Here is a 13,620-nt window from a genome sequence, read left to right as displayed (position 1 = left end):
TTCTGAGCAGTTGATGTTGATGTGAATTTCTTCTGATCGCTCGCCCTAGCCCACCTAGTATGTTTGGGTTCATTTCTATCAAAGGAGAGATTCCGATACTGGACAGTGATGAGAGCAGGAAAAAGTGGAGGAAGAAAGGCCAGGAGGTCAGGAAGCTTATAAACTCAACACTTAGCTTCAGAACAATTTAATTTTGACCTTTACATTTATTTACATTCACTACTTGTGTTAAGTGGTGTATAGTAATTAATCTGAAATCCTGTATGTCTTAGTGTAAAGCGATGCAATTTTTAGGAAACTTTTTTTTTGAAAAAGGAACAACTCAGGTCCAGAGACTTAGATTACTTTTCTCAGGGTCACAAGAACTGTGGCGTGCTGGCGATCTTGTGTGACAAGGCCTGCCTCTGAAACTGTCAAATATTTCACTCCATAGCCACCGTCCCACTCATTTTTGCTCATTTATTTCTATTTCAATCTATTGTTGCTCTACTTTCTTGGCACTTCCATGCCTCTGAGTTGTTAAGTCTCCTTTTCACACTGGGACACTTTGAACATCCTGTTATCAACAATAGCCTCACCTGAGCCCTATCCTTGCAAGCTTAATTCCTGAATTATCTCTTGCAATGCCAACCTGTGCATACACAGATGTCTCGCTCCATTTCCATGCACAGATCGCTGGAAGGCCCACAGACCCTGTCAAATTCCTGGTCTCCTCTCTTCAGATGAGCTCTCTCACTGCCCAGCAAACTGCCAGTCTCTGTCCTTTCCCAATCCCTTGAGTGGCCACTGTAAACTTAAGATGCTTTCTTCAAGCCTTTAGCAGATCCCTATTCTCAGAAAATTATTTTGACTTGTGCTTTAACAAAGAATACAAGGACCTAGGATGAGAACTAGGTAACTTCTTTGGTGTGTCTCAAAAGTTCACCTGCGTTTTGTTCCATTTTAGTTTTCCTCCTGCAGAAAGGTCTTTTCTCTCTCTCCTCACAGTTGGTTCTGGGTCTTCCTCCCTTGAGAAACCTGCTCCTTCAATAACTCCACTCCTTTTTTAAAATTTTTTATTTTATTTATTTTTTATTATTTTTTTTGACAGGCAGAGTGGATAGTGAGAGAGAGAGAGACAGAGAGAAAGGTCTTCCTTTTTGCCGTTGGTTCACCCTCCAATGGCCGCTGCAGCCGGCGCATCATGCTGATCTGATGGCAGGAGCCAGGTGCTTCTCCTGGCCTCCCATGCGGGTGCAGGGCCCAAGCACTTGGGCCATCCTCCACTGCACTCCCGGGCCATAGCAGAGAGCTGGCCTGGAAGAGGGGCAACCGGGATAGAATCTGGCGCCCCAACCGGGACTAGAACCCGGTGTGCCAGCGCCGCAAGGCAGAGGATTAGCCTGTTGAGCCACGGCGCCGGCCTTCCACTCCTTCTTATAGCTGTAACTTCTCCCTTGCCTTTTTCACTTTCTGCCACCTGAAAAAAGAACACATCATGGAACTCTTTTTGTCCTCCCTGAGTCATTCCATCCTTCAGTTAAGGCTTCTGTTCTGGTCTCTGCTGCATGTCCCTTTAGGGCTCGACCTTGCAGTCTGTCTGACCTTGGTCAGCCACTGGAACCGCCCCAGGTGTCAGTGAGCTGTTAGCTGCTACACTTGGCGGGGACATTTTAGCCCTGATGTCACTGTATTTGAATGTTTGTGTTGTTTTCCTTTGGCACTGTTGCCCTCCCCCTGTTTTCTTCAGCACCATTGTTTCTTGACATCTCTCTGCCTTTTCAGTTTCTTTACCAGTGTCTCTTCTTTTGTTCACCCCTTAATTGTCAGCATTTCCAAGGATGCCATTTGGCCATTCTGTCTTCTTTATCTGAAAGATGCTTTTCTTCATCAGTGTTTTTCATGCACACGTATATCCTTGGTTAACCGCTCTCTAGGCTGATGACTTCCAAATTAATATCTGTCCAGAGCTGAATGTCTGACCATCTGACTCCATCCTGGATTTTTCTTCTCCCACAAATACCTGCAGTTCAGGGTGCCCAGGCTGAACAAATTATCCTTTCCTAACAGTGGTTCTTCTTAGATTCCAAAGGACATCCTTTGGGTTGCTTTTCTTCTGTGTTTTGTACGCAACAAGTTTTACCTGGGCTTTCCAAATAGCTCTGAAATCCATCCTGTCCCCTCCATCCCTACTGTTTTTGTCTGAGTGCTCAGTATCCCTTAAAAGGACTAGTTTTGTGGCCTCCTGAGCAATCTCCTAACCTTTAGTCCCAACCAGTCTGCATAACTCCTCCAGGATGATCTTTCCAAGTGCATTTACCTATGCATTTGTGGCACAATGAAGCTTAAATCCCTGATGTGTCTCCCTGGGGGGAGGAGAAGTGCAGACTGTCTTTTATGTGATTATAAGGTGCTCACGATGTGACTCCACAGTACTTATGACCCACTTTTTTTTTATTATTTATTTGAAAGAGTTACAGAGAGAGATAGAGACAGAGAGGTTGGTCTTCTGCTGGTTCACTCCCCAGATGGCTGCAATGGCTGGAGCTGCGCCGATCCGAAGCCAGGAGCCGGGAGCTTCTTCCAGTCTCCCATGTGGATGTAGGGGCCCAAGGACTTGGGCCGTCTTCTACTGCTATCCCAGGCCATAGAGGAGCAGCTGGGACTAGAAGCAGTGCCCATGTGGGATGCCAGCGCTTCAGGCCAGGGCGTTAACCTGCTGTGCCACTGCGCCGGCCCCAACCCCTACTCTTACACCACCACCTTTGTGCTACAGACTCAGCAAACTATGTCTCCTTTATGAAACACACTGTGATTTCATGCCTTTGTCCATGCTGTTTTCTCTGTCTAGAATGTCTTATTTCTCCCTTTCTTTTACCTGTTGTATTCCCTGTGGCCAGAATAGCCATCTATCCATCCATCCATCCATCCACTCATCCACTCACTTATACAAATCATCCATCCATCCATCCATCCATCCACACACACATGCATTCACATAACCATACATCCATCTATCCATGAACTAATCCATCCATCCACCTGTCCATGTATCTATCCATCCACCTACCCACCCACCCACCCACCCACCAACCCACCAAACATTTACAAATAGCTGCTATATGCCAAGACTGTTGCTTGTGTTACCTGACCAGATGAACGTGTCATTTCCTCCTTAGAAACTGATAGTATTTTTTTGTACAGAGTTAGACAGTGAGAGAGAGAGAAACAGAGAGAAAGGTCTTCCTTCTGTTGGTTCACCCTCCAAATGGCCGCCACAGCCAGTGCGCTGCACCGATCTGAAGCCAGGAGCCAGGTGCTTCCTCCTGGTCTCGCATGTGGGTGCAGGGCCCAAGCACCTGGGCCATCCTCCACTGCCCTCCTGGGCCACAACAGAGAGCTGGACTGGAAGAAGAGCAACCAAGACAGAACCGGCACCCTAACCGGGATTAGAACCTGGAGTGCCGGCGCCACAGGTGGAGGATTAGCCTAGTGAGCCACGGCGCTGGCCCGAATCTCTCTTAATACTCATCAGAACCTGTTGTGGCTTGCTTTCATATATATTGCCTTACTATGCTGCCGAGCTCTTCAAGGGAGGGAATATATCTTCATTCGGTTTGTACCCCAAGCTCCAGCACAGAACCTGACATATGGCACATTTTTTCTGGACAAAAAAAGTTTTAGTTTCTGTAACCCTGTTGATTTCTTTAGTGTTGACTGCTGTGGGAGGAGAGTGATGGCATTGGGAGGGAAGTCTTTTTTTTACCCCTTCTATCCGAGAGGAAGTGGATCTCACTCAAGTCTGAGGTGTGAAGGTGTGTGAAATCCCGTGATAAGAGAGAGCCTCATGTTCTAGCAAATCTTTATGCAGTCCCTCTCCCTCAGGGATGGAGGGGGCAGTGAGATTGGAACACTTACAGGGCACTGTCAAGTTCTGTAGAGCGATCTCAGGTGACCTGTAAGACTGTTAAATGTGCCTTTGGCACAGGCTTCATTTCATCTCTTTTTGAGGCAAACGAATGCAGAGGAGAGGACAGAGAAGACCAGGGAAGAACTGTGTTCTTTTAGGTTCATGTGGTCAATAATTTTGAGATTCCTAAGTTGTGGACTGTAAACCTAAAGTAGCGGCTTTAAAAACTTAAGCTGAGAATCACAAAGATGAATCAACCTTCAATATCAAATAATAAAATGTAGGAGACTTAGGACTGATGAGAAGACAAGTTAGAGACGAGGCAAGTGCACGGCACGGCCTTGACGCATGTGGCTGCTTGGAAGGGTGCTAGGGTTGGACCTGCACACCCTGCTCTCTTGGAAACAACTTCTCATGACTTAAAAAAACTGATTCACCATGGAAATCCTGTTGGCCATTTCAAACAAAAATTATCATCATTCTATTTGAGAATAAAATTACTGAAGTGAGCATCAGATGGATGCTCTCTCGCATAAGCACTGATAGGCATTTGTTTCACTGCTGAGGATTCTACTATTGGCAGAAATACACAATACGAAAGGTGGCGATCATGGCCACCTGTTGGTGCTCTCCAGTGTTTCGAGAAGTTGCAGTGAGGTTTCACATGACCAGGATATCGGTGACTATCAAAGTATTTATTAAATCTTTCAACAAAGTTGCTGAGCATGCCCAGGACCAAGTACTTGGAAGCCTTTGGGTAAGGAGAAACATAGGGCTCTCAGTCTTTGGAGCCACCATCATTTTTTCCTGAGTCCTTCATTGTCAGGCATGGACCCCAGCCTTTTGGAGAGCATTTGCTGATGGAAGTTCAAGCATCCACTTCACCCTGGCCCCTGGTTTCTACTTCCCTTTCCAGAAGTGCTTTCTTTATGACTCGGTGGAAATAATCAGGTGGAGTAATAGCACCGCCCTTCCTTCACCCTCCTGCTTCACGTTCGTGTTTATCCTGGACTTTCTAGTCCAGGTTGAATGTTTCTTTTGGCTTTTTATAAACACTGGGAACCTCTGAGATGTCCTCATCCCTCCCCATTGCTTATTCTTTAGGCTGCATTTTAATCATTTCTCATTTTCTTTTCAGAAGGTAAGAGGGGCCTCTGGTGGTGCTTTACCAAAAAGGAGGAATTCCAAGATATTTTTAGGTAATGTAAATAGTTATCAAGAGTGTGCCCACATTTTGTGTGTGTCTGTATTTGTGTATGCCCATATGCATGTTTGATTTGGCGAAAGCTTGTTTATTGCTCTACAATGTAAAGGTAAGAGGCACAATTTAAATTGAGAGGCGCTGACTCCACTTTGCATTTTCCTAGTGGTGAAAGATGCTTTTAACTCTCTTAGTTGGAGTTAGTGCTTTGAAGCAATTATAGATACAGTGACTAGAAAGTAATTGTTGGCTGGCGCTGTGGCTCAACAGGCTAATCCTCCACCTAGTGGCGCCGGCACACCGGGTTCTAGTCCCGGTCGGGGCACCGGATTCTGTCCTGGTTGCTCCTCTTCCAGGCCAGCTCTCTGCTGTGGCCCGGGAGTGCAGTGGAGGATGGCCCAAGTGCTTGGGCCCTGCACCCCATGGGAGACCAGGAGAAGCACCTGACTCCAGCCATTGGATCAGCGCGGTGCGCTGGCCGCAGCACGCCGGCCACGGCGGCCAGTGGAGGGTGAACCAACGGCAAAGGAAGACCTTTCTCTCTGTCTCTCTCTCTCACTGTCCACTCTGCCTGTCAAAAATAAATAAAAAAAAATTAAAAAAAAAAGAAAGTAATTGTGATCTTGCTTTTGATCTGTTTTTCTGCTGATTTCAAATAAGAGCCAGTTTGTTTTTTCTTTTTAAGGATTAGCCAAACTACAGACTTTATTCAATGTTCCCCATTTTTTTTCCCCATTGATGTCTCCTTTGAGTTACAGAATATAATCTGGGATCTAATTGTTTTTTGCTCAGAAGAAAGCTTTATTTACTTGTGACAAGTTAAGTAGATGGTGGGAAGGTTGAGTTCCCTAAAATAACGGCCTCCCTACAATCAGTTTCCTAGGACTTTTATAGCAATGGTTGGGGGAGTATCCAGGGTGTAGAAGATGGGGGACAGGAGCATGTTCCTGCTTGCCGTATACATCTTTATACACTATGTGTTCAAGATGTTCAAAATTCTGATTCATACTGGTTTCTTTTCTTTTCTTTCTTTCTTTTTTTTTTTTTTTAAGATTTTATTTATTTAATTAATTGAAGGTCAGTTACAGAAAGAGAGAGAGATTTTCCATTCACTGGTTCACTCCTCCTCAAATGGCCACAATGGCTGGGCTGAAGCCAGGAGCTTCTTCTGGGTCTCCCACATGGGTGCAGAGGTCCAAGCACCTGGACCATTCTCCATTGCTTTCCTAGGCTCATCAGCAGAGAGCTGGAGAAGTGGAGCAGTTGGGACTCACACCTGTGCCCATATGGGATGTCAACATTGCAGGCAGTGGCTTAACTCCCTGCACTACAACACCAGTCCTCACACTGGTTTCTTGCAGCCCTCCTTGTTTGTGGCAGTCTGGCTGCTGCTTAGTACTATGTTGCAAGATAAGCTTCTTGCAACATAATCTGGGAAACAAGCTCATGAGAGTCAACAGTTTCCCAGAGCTTTCCTCTTGCCTAAATCCTGCACTCTTGCTTACACTGCCACATTCGGTCTCTGCCATCTCCAACATGAGACATTTAGGGACAGACTGGGGACTGACTCTATCCTAAGCAACAGGAAGCAGAAAAGAGCATCCAGGTTTCCATGCTGCAGGTAACACACAGCACGCAGAAGTGCTGCAGGTACCACTGTCAAGAACTGGGTTCCACAAAGACTTCTGGCAGCTCGGGAGACTTGGAAATGTGTGATGTGTTGTACGTTCCAGCTGAAGAAGATGTGGGTTGGCTGAGTGAGAGTTGGGATCCCAAATTGTGTTCATTTGTCATGTTTTCTTAATCTTGTCCAATCTGTGATAGTTCCTTAGTTTCTCTTTATCTTAACATTGTGACACTTTTGAAAAGTGTTTGTCAGTTTTCTTGTAAGATGTACTTCTATTTGGGATGGTCTTCTGTTGGCTCGTGAAAAACTTGACGTTATAAATTTTTGTTAATATACTACAGAGGTACAATTAATGTTTCCTTCTTTGTACAGGATATCAGGGATATGATGCTGATTTACAATTCATACTGGTGATGTTGAACTTTTAAAAAAATATTTATTTATTTATTTATTTGAAAGTCAGAGTTAGAGAGAGAGAGAGAGAATGAGAATATATCTTGCATCCACTGGTTCACTCCGCAAATGTCTACAACAGCCAGGGCTAAGGCCAGGCAAAGCCAGAAGCCAGGAGCTTCTTCCAGGTCTTCCACGTGGGTGCAGTGGCCCAGGCACTTGGGACATCCTCCGCTGCTTTCCTCAGGCACATTAACAGGGAACTGGATTGGAAGTGAAGCAGCTGGGTCTTGAACTGGTGCCCACATGGGATGCTGGCATTGTAGGCGGTAGCCTAACACACTACACCACAACGCCAGCCCTGATGTTGAAAGTTTTCACTTGTTCAGGTAGTGTTTGGGGAGTACCTCCATAGTAAATTTATAGTGTAATTAATGACACTCTTGGGGGTGATAGTTTAAAAAAATAAAGAATATATTTTTGAGAAAGAGAGAGAAAGAGCCAGGTGTTATTTCCTGGTTCATTCCCCAAATACTCTCAATGGTCAGGACTGGTCTGAGCTGAAGCCTATACTGGAAATTCAACTCAGGTCTCTCATGTGGGTGGCAGGGATTCAACTACTTGAGCCATCACCTGCTGCTTCCTAGAATCTACATTGTTAGGAAGCTGGAATCAGGAGCTGGAACCGGGAATTGAAGCCAGGCATATCAGTATGGGATGCAGGTATCTTAACTGGCCTCTAGGCAGAATACCTGCCCCAGCCATGACACTTTGAGAGTCTGCTAATATCTCATTTCTGCTAAATTTAGTATTTAGTATTTAGTCATTGAATTTTACCTGCAGAAATTATTACTGTAGTGTTGACTAATGGTAGATTTACAAAATTTCCTTAATTATGTCATATTTTATATTATGCTTCTAATAATGACTTTCTCAGGAGAAAAAGTACTTTGATAATGTTTGACCAAGAAGGTTTATATCCCTAAATGCCTGAGATGATTGTTTGAAAAGAATAAAAATTGTTTGTACAGTATTTCATTTTAATAAAATTCTGTATACACACACATACATTTATATGCATGCAAGAGCATGTATACACATATATGCATGTATGCATATGCACATAAATATACAAATAAATACACATGTACATGGATAATCAAGAGTCTGGAAGAGTCTGGAAGACCACTGCACTTCAAGTTGTTAGTAGTAGCTCTTTCTGGTGTTGAGATGGAAGTGACTCTGATTTCTTTCTTTTTGCATATTTGTGTTTACACTTTTTTTGTAACAGACATGTATGTTACTGTTGAAATAAAGACACATGAATTATTTGCAAATTAAACCATTGAAATAGTCATGGGCTGAGTTTCCTTCTGAACCTGTTCCAGCCACCCTGATGGGGCCTGGCCTGGCTGGCTGCTCTTGCTTTTCAGCTCATGGTTTTCTTTATGAGGCTCATCTGCAAGTGGTCTCTTCCCTGAACAATCATGCTTGCTTCTCACTGTGCCTCCTTAGCACAACCCAAATCAGCCAACCAAACCCACAGTGCTTCGGATGAGCACTAATGCTACAGACTGAGTATGTTGTGAAGTTTATTACTGTTCTACCCATAAAGATAATGTGACTTTTGAATTAAATGATACCATGCAGACCTTGAAAATTTCTGGATGATAGATCAAGTGCCTGGGTCCTGTAGGAGACCTGGATTGAGTTCTCTGCTCCTGGCTTTGGCCTGGCCCAGTCTCAGTTATTGAAGGCATTTGAGGAATGAACCAGTGGGTGGGAGACCTCTTTGTCTTTGTGTCTCAAATAAATAAACAAATAAATAAATAAAACTAACACTGAACAAAAACAAAAACAAAAATTACAGACCTGCAAAAGTGTTATATTGTACTAGTTTTCTAAAAAAATTAAATTTGGATGCTACCAGCATTCTGGGACATGCCCCAGGTCCCATTTCTCTCTATTGTTTTATATCCAGGTACTTTACAAATTAGTTAGCTCCTTCCTCCCATTGGTTTTGCAAGCCCTGATTCATAGCCCTCAACCAGTGCTGCTTCTCTCCTAGGAGCAGGCACTTTCCTCTTGCCACATGATCACAGCTTTGTGTTCAAGTTGATGTGGCTGCAAAATTAATTTCAGGGATAGGCTGTATTAGGATTCCATCTGGCTTGCAGAACAGGAAACCTAAGACATTGGTAACTTTAAACACAACAGACAGTTATTTCTCCTGTAGGGGATGTTGGGAATTGGCAAGTCCAGGCTGATGTGATGGCCTCAGGTTTGACAGAGGCCCAGACTCTTCCATGTCTGCTGTGGCCCCCATCCTGGTCTGCCAGGATGTGTGTGTGTGTGTGTATGTGTATATGAGAGAGACCGACCTCTTGGTCACTTCATGGTTCACAATGGCAGTGGGGACTCTGGCCATTACATCTGAAATGCAGGAAAGAGGAAGGGGGAAGGGACTTACAAAGCCTAATGTTCCAGCAGAGTCGCCTTCCTGTGGTTGGGCTTCTCTTAGGTCCTCCTTTAGTGTATACCTCTCTGGCCAGAGCTTGATCACATGACCACATCCTTGCGCACAGGAGACTGGAAGATAAAGTGGACGCATGGGCTTCACTGAGTAGGCCAGGGTTCTGTTAGCAAGGAAGAAGGCTATTGGGAGGCAGCTAATAGCCCCTGACATCAACTCCTTTCCTCAAAGGGACATTGGGCCAACTTTTCATGGAGAGGAAGGGAATGCCAAACCCTCTTGCAGTCCCTCTTTGTTTCTTTGAGCAGAAAAAACACTTCACTGGTGCTGAAATGTCATGGTGCCCCATGTTCTCCCTTAAAGGAGACGGAGATGGCTAGTGCTTTATCTGGGATAGCTTTTTTTTCCCCACTCACTTTAGGACTTTGTGAATAACTCCTTTTTCAGTGGCTCAAGAGTGACATTGAAACCACTGAATCCTTTGGGTGTGACCTGCAGTACTGATTGATAAGGGAAGCTGAGGCTTTAGCTGGGGCTCAGTGTCTTGCTCAAGTCTCCTGAGCACCAAACCTGCCCCATGATCAAGTCACCCTTCTTTGCAATTACTGTGATGTACAGCTGTAGCTTTTGTTGGTTGTTTTTTCCCTAACAAATGTCACACTTTTGTGTGTGTTTGTTTAAGATTTTCAAACCATTTTTTGAATACCTAACACTTGTATTGCTTAATTTTCCCCACTCTGAGTGAACATTTTGGTGATAGCCAAACAGTGGCTGAGAAAATGATGTGCCACAGTTCCTGCACTGGTGAGGGTGCTGCCGAGGGCCCCTGGGATGGCGGCTTCTTTAGGAGTTGTGAGCGCCTCGGAGCTGTATAGGAATCAGACGATTCTTGACCTGTTCAAGTGCCCCTTTTTTGGAAAATATGTAGCAGCTCCGCAAGACAGATGATACTGACCTTTTAAGATGTTTATAAGATTCAATACTCCTGAAAATACACTCACATTTTCCTCAGATTCTAGATTTTTTTTTTTTTTAAATAGGCAGAGTGGACAGTGAGAGAGAGAGACAGAGAGGAAGGTCTTCCTTTTACTGTCGGTTCACCCTCCAATGGCCGCCGCGTCCGGCGTGCTGCGGCCGGCACACCACGCTTCGGCCGGCGCACCGCACTGATCCGAAGCCAGGAGCCAGGTGCTTCTCCTCGTCTCCAATGCGGGTGCAGGGCCCAAGGACTTGGGCCATCCTCCACTGCACTCCCAGGCCACAGCAGAGAGCTGGCCTGGAAGAGGGGCAACCGGGACAGAATCCGGCGCCCCGACTGGGACTAGAACCCGGTGTACCGGCCCCGCAGGTGGAGAATTAGCCTATTGAGCCGCGACGCCGGCCCAGATTTTTAAAAGTGGGTTAAAGCAAACCACATTTTAATAATATACAATTAATGTAAAAGTATTGGCTGATGTAGACCAAAAGATTAAAATCTCTTCTTTGTGAAATACCAAAAATACAATATGCTCTGTAGTGGGTCCGATGTTGTGGCATAGTGGGCTAAGCCTCTTCCTGTAGTGCTGGCATCCCATATGGGCACTGGTTTGTGTCACGGCTGCTCCACTTCCTCTGCTAATGGCCTAGGAAAACAGTGGAAGAGGCCCAAGTGCTTGGGCCCCTGCATCTGCCTGGGGAACCCAGAAGAAGCTCCTGGCTCCTGGCTTCCAATTGGCTCAACTCCAACCATTGTGACCATTTGGAGAGTGAACCAGCGGATAGATCTTTCTGTCTTTCTGTCTGTGACTCTGCCTCTCAAGTAAATAAAATAAATCTTTTTTAAAAGCATTCTGCACTGAACAGTAAGTTTCTCTGCCTCCCCTCTCAAGTACTATTTTCTGTTTGTACATCCTTGTGTGAAGATATTCTCCCAGTGATAGTTTATTGGAAGCTAGAGTTACACACATGTAGGGAAAGAGAGAGAGAGAGAAAGAGAGAGAGAGAGAGAGAATATAAATCAGAATCAGAATCTTCTGTCTTCTGCTTTACTCCCAAATGGCTGCAACTGTCAGAGCTGCACCGATCTGAAGCCAGGAGCCAGGAGCTTCTTCCGGGTCTCCCATGAAGGTGCAGGGGCCCAGGCACTTGAGCCATCTTCCACATCTTCCACTCCTTTCCCAGGTGCATTAGCAGGGAGCTGGATCAGAAGTGGAGCAGCTGGGACTCAAAATGGGATGATGGGATGCCAGAGCCTCAGCAATGGGCCCTAGAATTTTTTCCTATGGGCAGTGGGGAGCTGTTAACACTTTGGTTTCCAAATTGTGCTCTGAGGCACACTGGTGTGCTGCAGCGAATTCAAAGAGATACTGAGGGATCCTTTAAGTCTTAGTGGGAGTCCAGTGATGCTCAAACATTGCATGAACTAAGATTTCCTTCCAATGACTTCATCTTTTTGTGAAGTTCCTTTTTTTGATGATTTCTGTAGCAGAGGGCAAGGAGCATGTAAAAATCAGTGTGGAACAGGAAATTATGGTGGCAGGACCCAGTCTGATTCCAAGCACTAAACACACAAACATGATCTGGGGTGCTGGCATGGCCACAAATGTGAGGCTGAAAGGTCCATGGAAATATTGTGACAAGATGTTTCCTTGAGCCTTCACCTAGCCTTTTGGAGAGATTAGCCAAGCAGAGAGGTGGTGACTGAGTAGATACCAAGCTGGAGGAGCTCATCTTTCTCGCAGCCTGAAGACCACAGAGCCATTCACACGGGAGGGTTTCCCCCTCGGGTTTTTACGGGAGTGCAGTGGCCTGGCAGTTCCTACTGAGAGGAAGGCAGAGGGAGATGGGGAGAGACAGAGAGTGACACTCATTTGTTTATTTAATAATTTTATACAGTTTTTACCAACTTGAATTATAAATACATTTTATTTATTTATTTATCTATTTATTTATTTGAGAGGCAGAGTTACAGACAGAGAGAGGGAGAGACAGAGAGAGGGGTCTTCCATTTGCTGGTTCACTCCCCAAATGGCTGCAATGGCCAGAGCTGGGCCAATCTGCAGCCAGGAGCCAGGAGCTTTTTCTGGGTCTCCCACGTGGATGCAGGGTCCCAAGTACTTGGGCCATCTTCTACTGCTTTCCATTAGCAGGGAGCTGGATTGGAAGTGGAGCAGCTGGGTTTTGAGCTGGTGTGCATATGGGAAGCTGGCACCACAGGTGGAGACTTACCCACTACACCACACGTTGCTGGCCCTGACATTTTATTTTTAAACCATTTATTGATGGCCTATTATGTGCCACATCTTCTGTGTCCAATTCCTTTTTTATGTGCTCTGTAAACTTCAAGGTAAGTTTTATTATCTCCATGTTACAGATGAGGAAGATGCAGCTTAGAGTTTGTATCTTGCTCAAAGTAACTAGGTTTTGGAGCTAGAATTGAATGAAGGCTTATCTATCCTCAAACCCATGCATTTTCTTCCAGAATACAGTGTTGTAAAAAAAAAAAAAAATTCCAGCTCATTCTGGTAAAATCAGGAGCCACGCACCTGACAAATCGTAATTGACCACTTATTGTTAGAACATCTCTAAGAATTCAGAACCTGGCGCGTGCATAACTGAAAAGCTTTATTGCATGGCTCAGCCTTCTTCATATGTGTGTCACTGATAAATAAGTGTCTGTGACTTAGGGAAGAAGGAAAGGCCTGCCATTCCCGGGGAGCCGAGAGATGGTCGTGGGAGGAGGGAGTGGTAAGCATCTGTCCTTGACTTTGGCATTGCGTCCCTGTGGGTTCCTGGCTCCTCCAGGGAGTGCTCCCTTTGTGTGGGGTGCTGTCTTCCTCATTTCCTGTTCTTTGTCTTTGTTTCCTCCTCAGATCTAGATACTGACGACGATTTAAATAGCGACGATTATGAATATGAAGATGAAGCCAAACTTGTCATATTCCCAGACCACTATGAAATAGCACTGCCCAATATTGAGGAGTTGCCAGCCCTGGTCAGTGAGTGTGCACGGCTGCTAGCTAGATGCGCATGACTCTCTGTGTCAGGTGTGTGTGCGT

General features: G+C 45.2%; 1 protein-coding gene across 1 annotated transcript in view; it reads left to right on the top strand.

Annotated features, from left to right (window-relative positions):
* Positions 1–13,620, top strand: part of USP13 (ubiquitin specific peptidase 13) — a 123,253-nt gene that overhangs the window by 29,885 nt on the left and 79,748 nt on the right. The window contains exons 3-4 of the mRNA XM_062211419.1: positions 5,028–5,088; positions 13,435–13,556. Coding sequence (XP_062067403.1) covers positions 5,028–5,088; positions 13,435–13,556 — 183 coding nt within the window. The remainder of the gene's footprint in view (positions 1–5,027; positions 5,089–13,434; positions 13,557–13,620) is intronic.

This window comes from Lepus europaeus, chromosome 2 (assembly GCF_033115175.1).
Source record: "Lepus europaeus isolate LE1 chromosome 2, mLepTim1.pri, whole genome shotgun sequence".
In the NCBI taxonomy this organism is placed as follows: domain Eukaryota; kingdom Metazoa; phylum Chordata; class Mammalia; order Lagomorpha; family Leporidae; genus Lepus; species Lepus europaeus.
The sequence above is the reverse complement of the archived record's forward strand: the minus strand, read 5'-3'. Positions and strand labels throughout refer to the sequence as shown.